This window comes from Cololabis saira, chromosome 19 (assembly GCF_033807715.1).
Source record: "Cololabis saira isolate AMF1-May2022 chromosome 19, fColSai1.1, whole genome shotgun sequence".
NCBI lineage: Eukaryota > Metazoa > Chordata > Actinopteri > Beloniformes > Belonidae > Cololabis > Cololabis saira.
The window spans coordinates 27,147,555-27,165,757 of record NC_084605.1 but is presented as its reverse complement, the minus strand read 5'-3'; the positions used below and the strand labels follow the sequence as shown (position 1 = coordinate 27,165,757).

At 39.4% G+C, this 18,203-nt stretch overlaps 4 protein-coding genes across 11 annotated transcripts in view; 2 read left to right on the top strand and 2 right to left on the bottom strand.

Moving 5' to 3' along the window:
• arsg (arylsulfatase G) overlaps positions 1-2,683 on the bottom strand; it is a 12,245-nt gene extending 9,562 nt beyond the window's left edge. The window contains exons 1-2 of one of the 3 annotated variants that reach the window (XM_061709245.1): positions 2,248-2,683; positions 1,131-1,255 (exon numbers count right to left, since the gene is read on the bottom strand). The gene's annotated coding sequence lies outside the window, so the exon portion shown is untranslated. Of the gene's footprint in view, positions 1-728; positions 1,256-2,247 lie in introns of those variants that run through there. The other 2 variants (XM_061709244.1, XM_061709246.1) reach the window with 2 other exon arrangements.
• LOC133419815 (monocarboxylate transporter 7) lies at positions 851-14,875 on the top strand. 5 transcript variants are annotated; one of them, XM_061709249.1, is made up of 7 exons: positions 851-1,023; positions 2,422-2,549; positions 3,623-3,863; positions 3,981-4,124; positions 4,394-4,522; positions 5,799-6,692; positions 9,086-14,875. In XM_061709249.1, the coding sequence occupies exons 3-7, from the start codon at positions 3,626-3,628 to the stop codon at positions 9,262-9,264; spliced, it is 1,584 nt and encodes a 527-aa protein (XP_061565233.1). In that variant the 5' UTR covers positions 851-1,023; positions 2,422-2,549; positions 3,623-3,625; the 3' UTR covers positions 9,265-14,875. The 5 variants fall into 5 exon arrangements, with proteins under 5 accessions (XP_061565233.1, XP_061565236.1, XP_061565234.1 ...); XM_061709252.1 differs by having other exon boundaries at positions 2,395-2,549; XM_061709250.1 differs by having other exon boundaries at positions 2,301-2,549.
• On the bottom strand, positions 9,951-16,573 carry LOC133419819 (archaemetzincin-2). 2 transcript variants are annotated; one of them, XM_061709256.1, is made up of 7 exons: positions 15,601-16,573; positions 12,764-13,052; positions 12,396-12,569; positions 12,000-12,128; positions 11,608-11,771; positions 11,291-11,467; positions 9,951-11,100 (listed from the first exon to the last, which is right to left on the bottom strand). In XM_061709256.1, the coding sequence occupies exons 2-7, from the start codon at positions 13,050-13,052 to the stop codon at positions 10,936-10,938; spliced, it is 1,098 nt and encodes a 365-aa protein (XP_061565240.1). In that variant the 5' UTR covers positions 15,601-16,573; the 3' UTR covers positions 9,951-10,935. The 2 variants fall into 2 exon arrangements, with proteins under 2 accessions (XP_061565240.1, XP_061565241.1); XM_061709257.1 differs by lacking the exon at positions 15,601-16,573 and adding an exon at positions 15,395-15,474.
• si:dkey-21c1.1 (uncharacterized protein LOC100150256 homolog) lies at positions 15,806-18,203 on the top strand. Its single transcript, XM_061709259.1, has 3 exons — positions 15,806-16,390; positions 16,715-16,820; positions 17,422-18,203. Exons 1-3 carry the CDS (start codon positions 16,359-16,361, stop codon positions 17,662-17,664), a joined length of 381 nt encoding a protein of 126 aa, XP_061565243.1. The 5' UTR covers positions 15,806-16,358; the 3' UTR covers positions 17,665-18,203.

Sequence of the window (18,203 nt, the reverse complement as noted above, 5' to 3'; positions counted from 1 at the left end):
ACGAAATGGGACAAATGGACATCATATAAGGCTCACAACAGTGACACCACTAGAGAGTCTGAATGAAACCGGAAAAGAATGGATCAGGTACATTTTTAGTTTAGTTTAGTTTATTTTGTTTTGGTCATTTACATTTTAAGATGTTTGCATATACACACTGTATATGTATACACACAGGTATAAGTATATATATATATATATATATATATATATATATATATATATATATATATATATATATATATATATATAATGTACACATTTCCTTTTTTTTTTTGACCAAAAAGGTATAGGCTGAAGCCTCATGGCTTATTTTGCCTATCCTTTTCAACAAAAGGCAGACTTCAGAAACAAAAGATACTAATAAGAAGAAAATGAAACGAACGAACAAAACAAAGAAAATGAACAGCCAAGAAGAGAAGAAAATAAGTACATGTGTATACCACTAACACTGTCAATGTTCTTTGTGTGTATTCTTGTCTGCAAAAAAATCAATAAAATTTGAGTGTTAAAAAAGAAACATTCTTGCCAACAATATGCAGAACTGACACAGTTATTGCCCCTCGGGGACAAATAAAGTGTTTTGAATTGAATTTATTGAATTGTGAGACATTCAAAATGAGAAAAGTGATGCCATTTAGTAAATAAGTAGTCAGATTTGTGGATCATTCAGAGGTGTGTAGCTGGATTAAAGCAGGCTGTTTGTAGGAGTGAGTGTAGAAAGTTACCTCAGACTTAGATCTGGCTGCAACCAGATCCTTTTAACCCTTCTCTGTCAAGGCACCCGTGTCTCGACATAAATGTGAGCTTGTGTCACTCACACACACAACAGTACTGTCCATGTGTTGGGTGCGTGCGCCTCCAAGTATGTGTGCGGACACATGCCTGTGTGTTACTTCCCTCACAGTCTATAGTGAACACACAGCACGGCTTTAAGTGGTAGCAGAGACCAGCCATTCATACCAGCAGGATTACTGCGGCGCTGCTCGGGGAGAGGACTAGTCTGAAATGAGCTGCTCTCAGGTGAGAACTTGAACACTAAATAAACAGGTCTTGGCTTTTACTAACGTTTATGTGGACTTTTTAAAAATAAAATACGTGGTTAAAACAGGCGAAGCGCTAGTACTTACAAAGTGTGCGCACACTAGTAAAGTGGGCTGTCGTAAATTACCAAAGGACGCACGAGACAGGACGTTGTTGCGTCATCCGCACGAGGACAGATTGTTCAACTCGCCGACGTCACGACCCCACCCACCTGAAATCCCAGATAAGCGCATTTATTTTTCTTCATGTTCTGAGAAACAGTCAGTTAAGACACAAAAAGCAGTTGAAAAGTGAATAATTTGGGGCTTCAGCTAAAATAAAACATGAATAAAACATACAGGGTGATTGTTTTGGTTAAAAGCCATACAGCAGGTGGATATTGTTTTCCACAGTACGTGTAATGTCAGAATCAGAGTTTGAACATGCCAGACAAGGAATTTGACTCCAGTTATTTCGCTCACCGTGATTTAAATAGTTGCAAACAGAAAATAGACAAATGGCTCTTATTAATACACATTTTTTTTAAAAGTGAAAGGTGCAGCAATATGAGGTAGACATGGTTATTGAAAGGTGCATTGTTACAGCATAAGATTGTGTTATTATTATTAGTATTATTATTGTTATATTATTATTATTATTATTATTATTATTATTATTATTATTATTATTATTATTATTATTATTATTATTATTATTATTAAATGAAGTGTTATGTGTGAGTATAATTATTAAAGTATTATTAGAGTATTTCGCCACTGCTCTATGCTTAACATGCCAATGCATCTTATGAAAACTGCCTCTTGCTATGAAATTTAAAAAAAAATTAGATTGCATAATACATTTGTAACTCTTGACAACTGAGATCAAACAAAATTAGGTGCAGATTATGAAACTAAATAAGTACTTAAGCAGCCCGCTGTTTCAAGATATGTTTAGTATGACGTGCATTTGATAATTCACAACTGGTGCTCCACTGAAGGAAAATGACAAAATAAATGTAAATATAAGACATTTGTTGTCTCTCTCACACACACACACACACACACACACACACACACACACACACACACACACACACACACACACACACACACACACACACACACACACCCATACTACGCTGTGTTTGTACATCAAACACAGAAAGACTTCATTCAGAAGGCAAGCAACAAAAGAAAGGTGGATATTAGGGATCATACTTACAAATCACTGGTAAGTCACTGATCATTTTTACCACCTTTGATTTTCACACGCAGGGATGAGACACGCTCACAATATTTTGGCGTAGACTGAATCCTCTTTCCAGCCAATTAATTGCTGAGACGACACTTGCGGCTGCCCTGCGTGCAGCTGTTGTTACGACTTCTCCCCCTGCAGAACCCGAGCCCACTCCGCACCAACTTGCCTCGCAGCCTCTGGATCACCGCAGGACTTTAGACGGAGTCCAGCCGGGACGGAGCGCTGTTTTTAAGGTCGACCAAGCCGAGACTCTTCTCTCCAATACGGTATGCAGCTCATCCAACACTGTCTGTGTGTATTAAGATGATACAAGTGTCCGTGTGCGCCTTCAAAATATAATCTGCTCGTGTTAATATATCTCTGTATATCCTTATGCACTTTTCAGTATGCAGCGTTTTAGTTTTTAGACAAGTGTCCTTATCTTTTAGTGTTTAGAGTTTTTAGAGTGTTTTAATTGTTTTTATTGCTTGTTTTGAGCCAGTGGCAACGACATTTCCGTCCACTTGTACTTGGACTTTTGAAATGACAATAAAGTGAACCTTGAACCTTGAACCTTAAATGACACAGAGATACAGTTTGAAGTGTGCCTCTTTTCAATTTACCCAAAGAATCTTTTTGCCTTTTTAAAAAAAAACAACAAGTTTTTCCATCTACTCAAAGTATGTACACGTGACTTTTATTCAGATAAGTTGTTAATACTGATACTATGCAGCTACTATATATCAACTTTATATATCAACTTTATTGCAGACACAGGTCCATATAAAACATAATACAATATAAAACGTATAAAAAAGAAATACAAAAATATTAAATATACATCTATAATACATACAAGCTATTGCTTGTATATACAAAATATTCAATTTATAAAACATACAAGCTATTGCACCAATGCCACCTTAGCCTAGAAGTGAATCTATAGCAGCTTTTCAAAGGGCTGACTAAAGCTTCAATTATGTGGTTCTCTGATTTGTCCAATCGACACATAAAACTAAACATCAACTGTCTTAAGAGTGCCTCACAAGTTGGCACTCTGTTGGACACAAACAATTGACTGGCACTATGCCACCTAGGAACACGCAGCAGCAACCTAAATGCATCCTTGTATGCTACCTTGAGCCTCTGCATGCTCTTTTTCTTAAAGTTAGACCACAAGTGAGCCGTATATAGCGGTGTGATGTAAGTTCGAAACAGGGAACACTTCACAGAGTCAGAACACATATAAAACTTCCTGATAAGCATGTTAGTTTGAGAATAAATTTTACAGCGCTGTCGATACAGGTCTTTGTCATCCGTCCAGTCATCATCATCATATAGTTTGCTTTCTCTTTAACAGGACATGAGGCGGTGCAGAACTCAAATTTCAGGGGTTTTAGGGCCCAACGTGTACTCAGAGGCTCCTGATGGAGGCTGGGGATGGGCGGTTGCTGCGGCCTTCTTTGTGGTGGAGGTTTTCACCTATGGCACCATTAAGATCTTTGGGATCTTCCTCCTGGACCTGATGGAGGAGTTTAAGGAGACCAACAGTCGAGTCTCATGGATTGTTTCCATCTGTGTGTTTGTCATGACCTTCTTTGGTAAGTATACATCTGTTCTAGCTGAGTACTTGCAGATGTTTAAAACCAAGTTCAGACCATAGATTGGAACCCTATTGATCTATATGAAACAAGGGTTTGTTCCCTGTCTGTCTGCAGGTCCTCTCGCCTCAGTGATGACTAACCGCTTCGGGTTCCAGTTTGTTGTTATGACTGGAGGATTACTCATTTGCTCTGGCACCATTGCAACCAGCTTTGTCACCTCTATCAATCAAATATTCATCACGTATGGATTAGTTACAGGTAGTGGTTTTATTCATTGTTGCTTCACTTTTCGAATATAAACGTCAAACACTGATAGCATTTTTCAAAGTGATCTCCAGCAAAGTCTCCAGGCATAACATGTTTGCTTTTATGTTTTTATACTGTGCTTTTTATACGTATTTATTCCTCTTATTTTGATAGCTTCTTTTGCACTTTGGTGGGAACATCCTAACCAATCTCATTGTAACTTGAGCACAATGACAATAAAGTCTATTCTATTCTATTCTCTATTCTATTTTCAACTGCAGGCCTCGGCTACTGTCTGACCTTCCTGCCCACGGTGACCATCCTGGCCAACTACTTTAACCGCCGGCGGTCTCTGGTCACAGCTGTGGCTTCAACTGGAGAGTCTTTGGCAATGTTTGCCCTTGCACCAGGTAAGAGCAACTGTTTCAATGTTTTATGCGTACAGGCTGACAACACCTAGCATTGACCTAGAAAAAAAGGTACGGCCCATTTTTTTCAATACGATAATTTTACAAATTTTGACATATTCAGTAAATTGCTTATCTAGTCTTTACAAGACATAAATACTAGGTAAATACAATCTCAGCTGAAAAATAACTGACATTTGTGTCATAACTGGTTTCCATAGAGACAAAACTAAAATGCACAAACAATAAGTAAGTACCTCCTTACTGTTTACACAGCAAATAGGATTAACTGTCCAGTACTGCTTGATTACTTGATGATTATTAAGTGTAAGAACTTCTATAAAGCTGAAATTGTGTGTTAACACGATGCCACAGAGGAAAGACATCAGTAACTATCTCAGAGAAGCAACTGTTGCTGCTCTTCAATCTCGGATGGTTGGTGGCCTGTTTTGAATACAATCAAAACAGCTAGAAATCTTTCTAGTTTATGTCCTAGCAAGGTCACGCCAAGGTCAGTGAAAAAAACAAACTACAAAAAGATCGACATCTCAATTAGCAACTCAAACGTTAACGTTCATGATAGCACAGTTTGAAGAAGAAAGTTCAAACACGGCAGGCCAGAAGAAAACCCCTCCTCTCTAAATTAAAGGAACATTGCAAGACTGTGTAGATTTCGGTAGTTAGTCTGAACAAGCCACAAGACATCTAGGACAAAGTTTTTTGTAGAGACAATACCACACGAGGATGATTATCTCAAAAATATCAGCAGATCTACAGCAGGATTGTTGGGAAAAAAAAAAGAATCAAGGTGTTGCAATAGCCCAGTCAAAGTCCGTACCTCAACGGAATGATGCAGCTAGATCATAAGAATGCTGTGCGTAAGCAAATTCCTGCAAACGTCAATGAACTGAAACAATGTTGGGAAGAAGAGTTGTCCAAAATGCCTCCACAATGATGTGAGACTGACAGTGTTAGACAGAAAACATTAACATCATGTTATTGCTGGTCGATGTGGCTCTATAAGTCATTGATTCGTGATTAGTTTTTAGTTTTTGAGACATTGCTTCTCAATTTTGGCTTAGTTTTTTCTAAACAAATCATGAGACGATGTTGCTTAATTGAGGATATATTTACCCACTTTTAAGACCTGATAAGAACCAGTTTTTTAAATCATGTCCTGATGCATAGAATATTAAAAATAAAATAATGTTCTCTCTGCAATACTGTACGAATATTACTTATGATGAACACTTACATTATATTTTTTGCATGTTTTTAGCTTTTTCTGCATTAAAAGATCGTATTGGCTGGCGACATACCATGACGGTAATTGGAGCTTTGCAAAGCCTCATAATCATCTGTGGTGCACTGCTTCGACCAATCATCATCCAACCAAAAGCATCCTGCAACACAGAGACTGACAGACTGTCCCCTAAGGAGATTGAAGCCATCCGAACACAGGAGACCAACGAGTTAACTGGAGACTCGTGTGTCCATTCTCTCACGGACAGCAGCTGCCCGGAGGATAATATTATAGTTCACAAAGAAGCAACATCAGAGACGGAACTGAAATCTGTGGGAAACAGTGAAGTAGATACTAAACAATCAGAAACTGAGAAAATGGTCAGAGACACAGAAAAGCAAGTGTTGAACGGCGAAGAACCTAAATCAGGTGATGGAAAGAATTACAGGCTCTTAGACTTTTCCGTCCTCAAAGAGTGCAGCTTCATTTTGTATTCTCTGTTTGGAATGTTTGCCACTCTTGGATTCTTTGCTCCTCCACTCTACATCATCGACCTGAGTGTGAGTCGCGGTGTTGAGCGGGAGCACGCCACCTACATGCTCTCCATCATGGCTGTGGGGGAAATCTTGGGTCGATTCTCAATCGGGTGGATCTTAACACTGAGAAAGTTAAGAAAGAGGAAACTTCTGGTGCTCCTGGCCTGTGTGATCACAATGGCTGTGGATCTGATGGGATTTACCTTGGTAACAGAGTTTTATGGCATTGCTGTATGCTGCGCTGTGTATGGGTTCTTCATGGGGACCCTGGCCTGCACCCACATCCCTATGCTGGCTGAGGACGATGTGGTGGGCATTGAGAGGATGTCTTCAGCTGCTGGCGTCTACGTGTTCATCCAAAGCTTTGCTGGCCTGGCTGGACCACCACTGGGAGGTAAGAACGGTATTTTTTTGGACTTTATCTCTTCCAGCTTTTATCTCGTGATCATAAAAGGAAGGTTTACTTTGTGTTGACATTTGTGTCAAAAGTCAGTCAGTGTGGAGAAACAGTGCAAGTAACGAATGATCAAAGCAGAAACAAGGTGTCAGAGAGAGCAAAAAATTTAAATCGGAATAGTTCGCATTTATAAGAGTCTTTGTATGGAAGGAACGTGTATTATTCCAGCATTGGAAAATTGCATCAAGGATTTAAAATCCTGTGCCTTCTTTGGTGGACTGGAACAAACTGTGTTGTGAATCTCTTTACAGCGCTAGTTTAAATTTGACTGAGAAATAGATTGAATATTGGTTAAAAAAATATTTCACCATCCTCTTAGTACACTATGGGCCTGATTTACTAAGATCCTAAATAAAGAGTACTAAATTGCGTGTGCACTGAAAAAGTTTGCACGTGCTGTTGTTGTGTGTTTTGCGGGTGATCAACTAAGAATGCTTGCGCAAGTGATACCAGGCGCAAACCGCAGTATTTAAATGAGGTGTTGCGTGTCTTACGGTTTGCGAGCGCAAAATGAAATTTGACGAGTTGGAGTTAGAGATATTAGTGGAAGAGGCAAATTGTTGTGCCGTATTCAGCACCCCTGCCGTGAAAAGCACCCCCTCGTATATTCAATGATAAGTAGACCAAGAAAAAAAACAACACACTGACACTTCAATATATTTATATATACACACTCACACAAACACATACTTAGGAGTTTATATTATATATATTTACAAATATTATGGAAGACAACACAGTAAGCAGGCTATTAATTAATGACATCAATAACCATTTACACGATTTTTGTTATCTGTGACTGTGATTGTGGGAAAGTATGACTATTGTGGAATCCATGAGTGCATTTAAACATGAATCATTAACACCAAACTGGACGCTAAACAGAACGTGACACGGAATGAGAATATAATTTTTGTCAGACGAGGGGGTGCTTTTCACGGCAGGGGTGCTGAATACGGCACAACACCGGGGTATGACAACTGCAGAACAAGTATAGGCAATAAGAAACACTTTTTTCTCCATGAAAACACGTGATTTATTTATTATCACAAATAAAAAAATGAAGGTGCCTCCTGTGGCAACCTTTTGCTGAATAATACTCGATTTAACATTCAAATAAAATATTTCTCCTTTTGCATGTGGAGAATCCTCACCACAAGTTGAGCCATCCCCACCCCAGTCCTCAAATCAGCCCTTAACTCATTCAACAGCTCCAAGATGGAATCGCTAGATAGTCGATATGTTTAAACTATCTGGTTTTCATTCATTCCAAACAAATTTACACGAGTCCGAAAGACTCTCTCTCTGCGTATTCTTTGATTTTGGCGATGTCGCCTCCTTGCCACAATAACAGCAGCCCTGCTTAATGCTGGGCAGATTAGCACCTTCCTTTCGAACGTATTAAATACAGATGCAATCACAATCCCCGCAATTACTTTCTGGCTTGGTAAATCTCATTGCGTGTGGTAAATGAACTTATTTGCATTTTCCCCTCCCAGTATTTAGCGATTTCTGGCGGGTACGCCCCATATTGATTATTCATCAGGGCAAAAGTACTAAATGAATAGCGTGTGCTATTTTGTTCATTTGAGAGGCGCAGTCCTCTTTGCACGCTGTTAGTAGATCAGCTTGCACATTGGTTTGCGGGTGATGTCAAGTTTGCACACGTTTTTACGCACGCAAACCTTTAGTAAATCAGGCCCTATGTGTTGCAATTTACACCTGCACTTTTAAGTTCAGTCTGAGTAAAAAAACTAAAAAAAAACAGTCCGTAGCCTCCAAGTCCAGCATCATACTGCATTCAAAGGATATCATAAACTTACTTGTGCATTTTTCACCTTTCCTCACAAGGTTTCATAGCAGACCAAAGCATGTTTATTATGAGTTAATATTAATCTAATAAAATCATCTCCTTTCATTTATCATATTTTTTGTTTAAATGAATGGCATGTCTGTTGGCAGATGGGTTTTTTTCTTCCTACTTTTATCTAAAGGTTAAAAATAATTTTGAGGTAATACTTCTGCTGCATTTGGTGCACCTTCGACATACATGTCAAATTGTGTCATTTATGAGCTCCATGCATTAGATGCAAGAGAAAAGAAATTAAAAAAAAAGTATTTTGTGTCTAAAATGTTATCAAATCAAAATAACAAAAGAAAGACTAACTGCCTAAAGGGAACATTTTATTGGCACGACTTCAGGGTTAACTTCTCAGACCATCTGTGGAAGGACAGTAGTTCTTGTAAAACTGCTTTAACGTGCTAAACGGTACTCCTCATGATAAGTATACTGAACCTTGTTGGTTCTCGTCTCCATCTTCTATCCACAGGCATGCTAGTAGATGTGACTCAGAACTATGGAGGAGCCTTTTACTCCTGCGCGGTCGGCATGGGACTGAGTGCAGTGTTTCTGGGTTTGGTAAAACCTGCTAAGAAAGGACTCTGCTGTAGAAGGAGATGCTCCAAACCCCTTCACCATGAAAGTAACAAGCTGCAGGGAACAGCGTGAAGAGGAGAACCTGGACAAAAGAACTAATAATCCAAACCACTGCTCCAGGTCACTTGACCAATTGGACCTCCGCCAGACGGAAGACACAGGCTTCAGGCTGAAGACACAAGAGGGCTGTACATCAATCTTGAGCAGGTATTCCAAAGATCAAGCAATTTAAGACTACCATGGACATACAGTGCCTTTAGTGAAAAGAGTAAGGTGAAGAGGCAACTAAATGGAGTCTAGACCTGCCAATAAAGATCTGATGTCTTACAAGTAATCTCAAAGTTTTACTGTAGATCACAATATGAATCAAGCAGCTGTGCCTTAATTTAATTGCTATACCAAACAGTGTTTTTACTAGTATAATCACTGCAAAGTTTAAATGGACCTTTGTATCTTTACCCAGTTAAGTTACCGTCTTACTTTACTGGACGGTGGTGTGAGATTTTGTAGGAATGCATGTTTAAAATGAGCCATGAATGAAGTAGTGTGAATGGAGGTGCTGTGAGGACGTTTTTTTCGACGCTATAGTTTCATAAATGTAATTAAAGGCCTAATGCACAACGTTTTTATATTCACTTCTGATAATCAATATCATAACAATAGCTGGAGACACTGAAACAAGTGAAGCTGCAAAGTTTCCGTCAACTTGTTTCCTTGTAGGGAATCACAAACCTCAGGTGGATGAAATCACAAGCAGTTATCTTTAATTATGCTGTCACCAATGTTATTGTTAATAAGCACTCTTACATGTCAAACAATTGTTCTTTGTAATAAAATTTGTTTAATAATAACACCACAACAAACCTCTCAATCCCCCTACCCTACAAACTCGTACCATCAATTGTTCATATTTATTGCATCATTGATTGCAAAATGTACTAAATAATCTCAGAGCTCAAACCAGCAGAGAGCTAATATGCAAGTTTCTCAAACCCAAGAAATACCTAAAGGATGAAAAGAGTTATGTGGTAAACCTGCAAGCATGTTGATATATTTTGTGTACTCGGTGCATGTTTAATTTTAAATTAAAAAAAAGGCATACCAGTTAGCAGACACAGACACCATTGGGCCCAATCAGGGATACTTTTGGCACTTGTGGCACTGTTAAAGCTCTGGGGAGAGCTATGTGATCACACACATCCCAGAGTTCATGAACTGAGCCAAATATGGCCCAAATTTCTGGAGCTACTGCTGACATGGAATATGCCAAGAGTTGTGAGGGGGCACCTGTGGCCAAAAGGACCAAAGAAAATGCAGAATTGAGCCACGCCTTGTGGATATGTGGCAGAGTTTATGCAACCACATACACCTTGATTTCATGCCGCCAGTCACTGATTCAAGCTCAGTGAACCACAAAATTCTGCATCAAAAGTTTTCACATACAAATTGAACTGATGCATGCTTAAAGGAATCGTGTTGATGGGGGTTGTTAAATTAAAAATCCCATGCCTGCTTTTGTTTGGAGAGGAAGAATAAAAAATGAAAATTACATTTCTGTAGATATTAAGTACATGGGTGAATTGATATTTGGGAGCAAGTTGTTGCAATTTTACATATAAAAAGTAAATGGTATTCGGTTAAATCACAGAAAATTCTCGCATCAACATTGCATGCATTTAAGTCAAATATTTTCCACATTTATACATCCCAGTCTGTTCCATTGTCCACATTTGTGGGTAAGTGCTATATTTTGTTACTTTCAAGGATGTCCAAACACCTGCAGAGCCACAGTTTGGATATATGAAAGTCTTCAATGGGTTTGGGAAACTGTGGTGCGGCATAACAAGCAGATGCTGCCTCTGGTTGTGATGTTTGACTCTGATCCACCTCCATCCAACGCAGTAAAGCCTGTTAAACACAGATAATCATTTGATTTAGAAAATAAAACAATGATTTTACTGTTTTGGTGAACTGATCTTTTGGTGTGCACAAATTAATATAGGAAGAAATTCAAGAAATTCCACCCCTCACACTGATGGAGTGAAATCTACCTGAACGGGCAGGGTTAGCCCATACTTTCTATGAAGAAATGAATTACCTTGTATCTTTCAGCTATTTTGAAGCGGACTGAGACGTGTAGTTTGTGAAGACAGATAGGACAGAAATCCAAGGGTCTGCGATCCGACTCCTCAAGATGGTTAGAGCCCTGCATGACACAGTTCATCCACTGGCAGTGCTTTACTCCAAACATATGGCCAATCTCATGAGTCATGGTCTGCAAATGGACATTTGATGTAGAGTTGATATAGACTATTTAAATCAGCAGCACTGACACAAGTTGAAGAATGGATCCTTTTATAATCATCAAAGATTCATAGCTCCAGAATTGAGTGAGTGCATAAGTTTTTCAACAACCTTGCAGGATCGAAGTAGTAAAGTGCTGGAAATGGGTGGAGTGTAGTATCCCTCAAACACAGAGTAGTCTCCCTGCCTTGGCATGAGCTGCTTCTTCAGCCTCCCAGCATAACTTCGTGTGTAGAAGTTGTCATCATACCTCGCAAAGCTGAAAACACCCATACCTGTGTATAAGAAACAGTCAAGCCACAGGTCACACTTTGAACCGTGCTGTGATTTATTATTTACCACCATCTAGTGGTTAATCGGTAACACTACATCATAAGAACCAACGCGTTCCTCTACTTTAACCATTACTAAATGTTATGTTTGTTTTTTTTTTCCTATACTTTAAGAGAATGTTTTGTTTTGGTTTTTACAGTTTCAGGACTTTCCGTGTTTATAAACCTCACCCTGACAAAGAGAAGCCTGGCCAAAAACAAAGTTCCAGGAGTCATTGGGGTATAGATCAATCATTGTGATTCCAACTATGCAGAAAGCATCTTTAGGTTTCTTGTTCTCCAGAAATCTCAGCAGGTCACCTTGATTTAGAGAAAAAACAACAAAGACAGAGCAAGTTTTTCACTTTTACATTTACCACAGTCGCAGATCTGCGGTACATGGAAAATATCAAAATCTGTTACAGTAAAATTAAGGCAGAACCTAGAAAAAAAAAACAACAAAAAAGCAAAATCCTTTGAATGAATACATTTTTATTTCGAACATGTATATAAAATGAAAGTAAAAATAAAAATAAATAAAATAAACATTTACATCTTCATATTCACATAGCAAAATCCTTAAGATACCTGTGAGGATCTGAAGATTGTGTGAGTTACTGTTCACTCTGAAAGTGCATCCTGTTTCAGACACTGTGACTGCTGGCAGCAACTTGACAGAAAGTCCATAAAAAAAGGCTTGGCAGTAGTCTCTGAGCCACTCAACATACTGGTCTGTCTGGGCCCCAGCTTCTCCAAATGAACCTAAAACAAGTACAGTATAAAATGAAAGACAAGCATCCACATGACATGTGGGATTTGAGGGTTCAGTACATATTATATTTTGCACTCAAAGTCAGATAAATTGTAAATACGCTGAAATGCTCATGTTCTGCACACATTCCAATAAAACTGATGAAAACATAGATATGATGCAACCTAGGCACAAAAACTCTCACCTATGGTTTGAATATAAATGGTATTGTGGCCCGCATTAGGTATCCTGCGATAAGGGTCTCTGTAGAAACTCTCAAAGTCTTGTGGCTCCTCAGGGTGTGCAAGCATCCAGTCTGAGTCGGAGTGCAAAGTGATGGGGTGAAAAAGGGAATCTGGCTTTCCTGGATGGAATCCTTGCTCCAGAAGACGTCTTTCTTCAGTTGTGTATTTAGTATAAATTTTGGCTACGTCCTGAGAATTAGAGACCAAAGCTGAGCTGAGCTTCTCTGCAGAGTGCTGGATCACTTTCATCTGCAAAAAAGATTAACATCCTGAAGTCACGGTGAACTTTGCATCCAACATTGTTTTACTATCCTTTTGTTTCTAAGTTGACTAAAGCTACATCCACAAACTCAAAAGAACATGTGGTACACTGGGAAATGTTAATAAATATAGAATTACATTATTTGCAAATCATTAAAAAAAAATCTTGTCAAATGTTGCACCTGAGAAACTAATGAGTTTCTAGTTTAGACAGGGGTATGTGTACCACTGTTATTTACTTCTAGCAACCCTCTTAAGAGTTTGGTTACTGAGCAAGTGTTTCAGCTACTTGACATGTTTTATTTCACAGATGACATGAGAGGTTGATGTTACAACTATTGTCCAAACTTGCCCATTTTTCATCACTGTATTTTATTATCTATGATCACTTTTGTTTCTCTATTATCTCTGTATTTATTGTCTTTAATTGTACATTCTGCTTTAATCTCTACGCTGGCAAAAGGTTTAAGTGAAATGTATTATTATTGTGATTGTATCATAGCTCTTTAAATGTTTTTAGTGCTGTTTGTTTTCTGTGAATCCTTTATGTATTTTATGGGCCAAAGACAATAAAATAACCAAATGTTTTGCATATTTACCAAGATAAATGTTATTCTTAAAATGCTGAACTGATGATCTATGCAGTCTTTCACAGACTAGTGAACTCTTTTCCCATCTCTGTTTATAATATTCCACCCAGTCATGTTGATGAACTCCTGCTAATTAATACAGTTTTTTTTTAAACTGCCATTGTGCTGCCATTGTTAATATACTGTGTAATGTGTCGAAGTGACATTAGAAGCCATTTGAATGGTATCTTACATAGCTTTCCAACAAGACTGTTTGTTTTTGTATCACATGTTATGTATGAACTTGTTGCAGAAGTTATTTTTTTGTATGTTTTTTTTTTACTTAAATTCAAGATGTTTAGCACAGCATCGGCTTAATGTTAATGCTTTATCATCAGATTCAGGTGTATTTGGCCAAGTCAGGTCAAACAAGACAGGGAATTTGACTCGGTTATTTTCGCTCACTGTACAGTAAATAGACAAATGACAGCTCTTATTAACGTACCGGTATACAATTTTTGTGAAAGTGAAAGGTGCAGCAGTATGAGATATACATGGTTATTGAAAGGTGCATTGTTACAGCATATGATTGTGGTTATTATTATTATTTAATTATTATTATTATTATTATTGCACAGTGATTGATTACTCTGAGACTCTATGAGTGTTGAGAGTTCATCAGAGCAACAGCTTGGGGGAAGAAACTGTCTCTGAGTCTCTGGAGGTTTTGGAGTACAGTGCTCTGTGTCCTGGGTGTGAGGGGTCTGCAGAGATGTTACCTCCATACCTGTCAAGTCTCCTGTTTTAGCCGGGAAACTACCCTATTTCACCCCTCTTTCCCGCCGTCCCCTGTATTAGTATTTTCCCGTAAATTTCCTGTTTTATAACATAATCATTTTAAAAAGCATTCCTGAGCCTCTCAAAACTGAATTGTAACCGGCCTCGCGAGAACTGCCTCTTGCTGTGGCAGTTCTCGCGAGGTTAGTGGCGACAACGGTAACAAACTCGGCACAACAGCTCATGTAACTAACAGAGGAGACATTTCTGCCAACAAAGCGAAGACTTCGTTTAAATATTTCTAAAAATGGGAGACCAAATTTACTTCCCTAAAGAGGAGCAGGATGGGGCTGAGAGCCACATGATTTAAAATTACAAATTAAAAGAAAATGTAAATGTTTCACTTGAAGACAATCAATTGTGTATATTAATTGAAAATATTTAAAATAAATAAATGTGCTTTAATTCCCTTTTGTGTTTTCATTTAGGCTCTTTTATAGGAATAAGCAACAAGAATCATTAAGTTGACCAGTTGTTGAATTTTGTTTGGTTTTCGTAATACAGTAAGATATCTTTAGCTTCTAATTTAATTACATTATTAGTTTGTATGTCAAAAAATTCTTCAATTTTTTTCCAGAAACTTAAAGTATGTTCACATTCATAGAACAAATGTATGATGGTCTCTTCGTCATGTTTACAAAATACACATCTGCTATCAGTGTCTACAAATTTGGATATAAGTTGGTTGGTGGGGTAAATATGATGTAAAATGTTATATTGGATTTCTTTTAATTTGTTTGAGATTGCAAATTTATAGGGAAGGAGCCACGCTGTTTTCCATTGAATGTCCGACAAATGGGAGTTCCAAACAAATTTCCCTCTTGGGGTTATTTTACTGTAGAAGTAATTTCTTATGTGTTTAGTGCACTTATTATTTCTAATATCGTCAACGAGAAGGGAGAAGGCTTGCTGCGTTCCATTTACCTCGGAAGTCGGAACTCGGATCTGGGAAGACGTCACAGACGAGTTATCAGCGTTCCAGTTACAAAAGTCGGAAAACAAGTTTGTAGTTCGCATATACCACATGAAAAATGTGAAGTACACTATAGCAGCATATATATGCTGAACAATACTTGTATATGACTGATCTAGTGTGACCAAAACTAGAAAGAAGTGCTACGAATTCTTACAGAGCTCTCTTCTACTGTTTACAACCGGGGCAGCCATCTTGGAATGTGAACTCGGGGGTGGTGAAGACTCTCCCACTTTCCCAGTGGGAAATCCCACTTTGAGGGGCGTTCCAGTTGAAAAATCCGACTGGGAACTGGGAAATTCCCACTTCCGAGGACAAATGCCGTGAAGTTGACGCCAGCCAGAAGCTGTGCGTGATGACGTCATGTCAACACGAGGGCGGGGCTTGGAGGTAAAAGGCACCACGGTGCCGTCGCTGCCACCAAATTACTCAGAACTGCTGGCAAACTTACACGTGGGACAGCGGTCAATTTTTATTTTCTATCCGCCTTTACATATTAAGTAACTTTATCAAATACAAGAGAACAGTTCAACACTCTTGAAGGCGAGCGGGGCGAAATACGAAAGCGGAAGAAGTTGTCCTTAGCTCAGCTGTTAGCAGCAGCGAGGCTGGCAGCTCCTCCTGATGTCAAAGCCCGGACCTCCTCGAGATTACGCTGCGTGAACGAGAGCTCCCTGCGAGGATCCTCCCGTTGAGACGTCGGCAGGAAGGATTACTTCACCGGGAGCGGTGACGGGACTGAACTGACTCAGCTTGCCTGGAGAGGGAGCTCAGTCTGAGATGAGGAGCAGCTTTCCATTCTGGCTTTCTGCGAAATGATGGTGGAGCCGACACACTGCCACAGCGTTTAAAGAGGACGCCCTCCAAGCCGGTTTTACAAGGAGTGTCAGCCCTTTTCTTTGCCAAGTATCGTCCATGAAGACTGCAGAAATGCTGACCGAAAGCAGGTAACGGAATGAACCTTTTTTATTCACTGTCCTAATTGCATATCACGTTTAATTCAACTGTGGCTTCATTACATATTGCAGGGGTTAAAATCCAAATCAGACTGTAACGGTTCAATATCAGTTTCACTCTGTGCACCATTAAAGGTGTTAATCAGTGGGGAGTGTTACATGCCTGGTCATGTAACTGACTGCCTGAGTGTGTGTGTGCATCTATTTTTGGTTCCTCTTTATGTTCTTTCTTCCTGATACTCTGCCTCTCTCGCCCCCTCCCTGCATAATTTCTGTCACACAATCACTCTGTTCCTCCCATTTCTGTTTAAACAGGAAACGACACCGCAGCTGTGAGGGCGAGGAAGACCCAAAGCTGAGACCTCAGGCCAAGAGGTCAGGAAGGGGTCCCTGCCTGCTTGTGTCGGATGTGGACTCTGAGGTGAGACTTGCATCTTCTCAACACTGATTTTTATTTAGTCAAAAAAGGGAATCCAAGGCACTCTTCTTGTGGAAAAATATTAAAAAGCCTTTATTGAAACATGGCTAATACATATAAAAACATGGGAGCAGAGACCCACGCGTTTCTTCACCCTGAAGAAGGCTTGCACCGAAACGCGTGGGTCTCTGCTCCCATGTTTTTATATGTATTAGCCATGTTTCAATAAAGGCTTTTTAATATTTTTCCACAAGAAGAGTGCCTTGGACTCCCTTTTTTGACTAGATATTGTTTTTTTCCCCAACACCAAAGAGCACCTTCAAGATTTTTTCTGAACAATTCCCTGAGCACTTCGGATTTTCTCTTCACTTGATGACTGATTTTTGTTTATTTATTTATTCTTTTTTTTTTTTTAAACCCTCACACAGTTTTCATTTGATTGTGTGATGAGGGGTGAGATCTTTCATTCATAATTGTCCAGTCTTGGTTTATCAGTTTGAAGATAAAGATTGTACATGCAGCTTAGCTTTGCATAGGCAATGCACCACTATGGGGAGGCGGTTTAATTTACAGCTTCTGCATCTTTTCTGTTCTGTATTTGCAGTCCTCCAGCTGTGACAGTACTAATGGGATCTGTAGTCCAGAGAGAGCAATAGAAGCCAGCACCAGGCCTTGCATACACAGTCAGAGCAACTGCACCAGCCCGAAGCCTGAGGAATCTGCCAGCTCCTCTCAGCATGGTCTCCATGGCGACGGGAGAAGTGTCTCTTATGACTACATTAACAGAGTCTTGAGGGAGGCACACTTCAGCAGTTTACAGACCAGAGGGCGTCCTGGCTCGACATGACTGTGACCCGTGACCCCTCTCCTGACCTTTAGCGCGTCATCCATCTGTGCCGACACAACCGGCATGATTGCTCTTCCCTGAAAGCCTCAAGTGACACCATCGAGGTCGGGTGCAGGGGATCATGTGTGGGGAGGTTTACAGATTTTGGGCGCTTGTGGCGCATCCCCACCTCACCGTGTATCATTTGTTGAGACCATAAGCACATCCGCCTTTCCATGGCCCAGCCACTGTGGTTTTCTGTGCAGTATTGATGTGTATGTGTGTACATGCCCTGTGCACTTTATTAAGAGGTATCGTTCTCTTTACATGTGTGCGTTGATGCGTGGACATTTTCATTGGTGCTACTAAGAAAGGTGTGATAATCTAGAGTGCTTGCAAAGTTCAATAAAGTTAAGCACTTTACTCAATAATTCCTTCTTGACTGGGAAAGTCAGTCACATGTTTGTGGGAAGTGCAACAATCTCCTTTAAAAGTAATTTGATGGAAGCAAATGGATTCTCTCCTAAGGACCATTATTAAAACAATCCCCTTTAAGAACA

What these genes read in the sequence shown, in the direction of transcription:
- LOC133419815 (XM_061709249.1), top strand. Translation starts at nt 3,626, where the DNA reads ATGAGGCGGTGCAGAACTCAAATTTCAGGGGTTTTAGGGCCCAACGTG. An exon ending in GTTTGTCATGACCTTCTTTG is followed by an intron (nt 3,864 to 3,980) that starts GTAAGTATACAT and finishes GTCTGTCTGCAG; the next exon opens with GTCCTCTCGCCTCAGTGATG. An exon ending in AATGTTTGCCCTTGCACCAG is followed by an intron (nt 4,523 to 5,798) that starts GTAAGAGCAACT and finishes GCATGTTTTTAG; the next exon opens with CTTTTTCTGCATTAAAAGAT.
- LOC133419819 (XM_061709256.1), bottom strand. Translation starts at nt 13,052, where the DNA reads ATGAAAGTGATCCAGCACTCTGCAGAGAAGCTCAGCTCAGCTTTGGTC. An exon ending in CATTTATATTCAAACCATAG is followed by an intron (nt 12,570 to 12,763) that starts GTGAGAGTTTTT and finishes TACTTGTTTTAG; the next exon opens with GTTCATTTGGAGAAGCTGGG. An exon ending in TACTACTTCGATCCTGCAAG is followed by an intron (nt 11,468 to 11,607) that starts GTTGTTGAAAAA and finishes GTCCATTTGCAG; the next exon opens with ACCATGACTCATGAGATTGG.
- si:dkey-21c1.1 (XM_061709259.1), top strand. Translation starts at nt 16,359, where the DNA reads ATGAAGACTGCAGAAATGCTGACCGAAAGCAG. An exon ending in GAAATGCTGACCGAAAGCAG is followed by an intron (nt 16,391 to 16,714) that starts GTAACGGAATGA and finishes CTGTTTAAACAG; the next exon opens with GAAACGACACCGCAGCTGTG. An exon ending in TGTCGGATGTGGACTCTGAG is followed by an intron (nt 16,821 to 17,421) that starts GTGAGACTTGCA and finishes CTGTATTTGCAG; the next exon opens with TCCTCCAGCTGTGACAGTAC.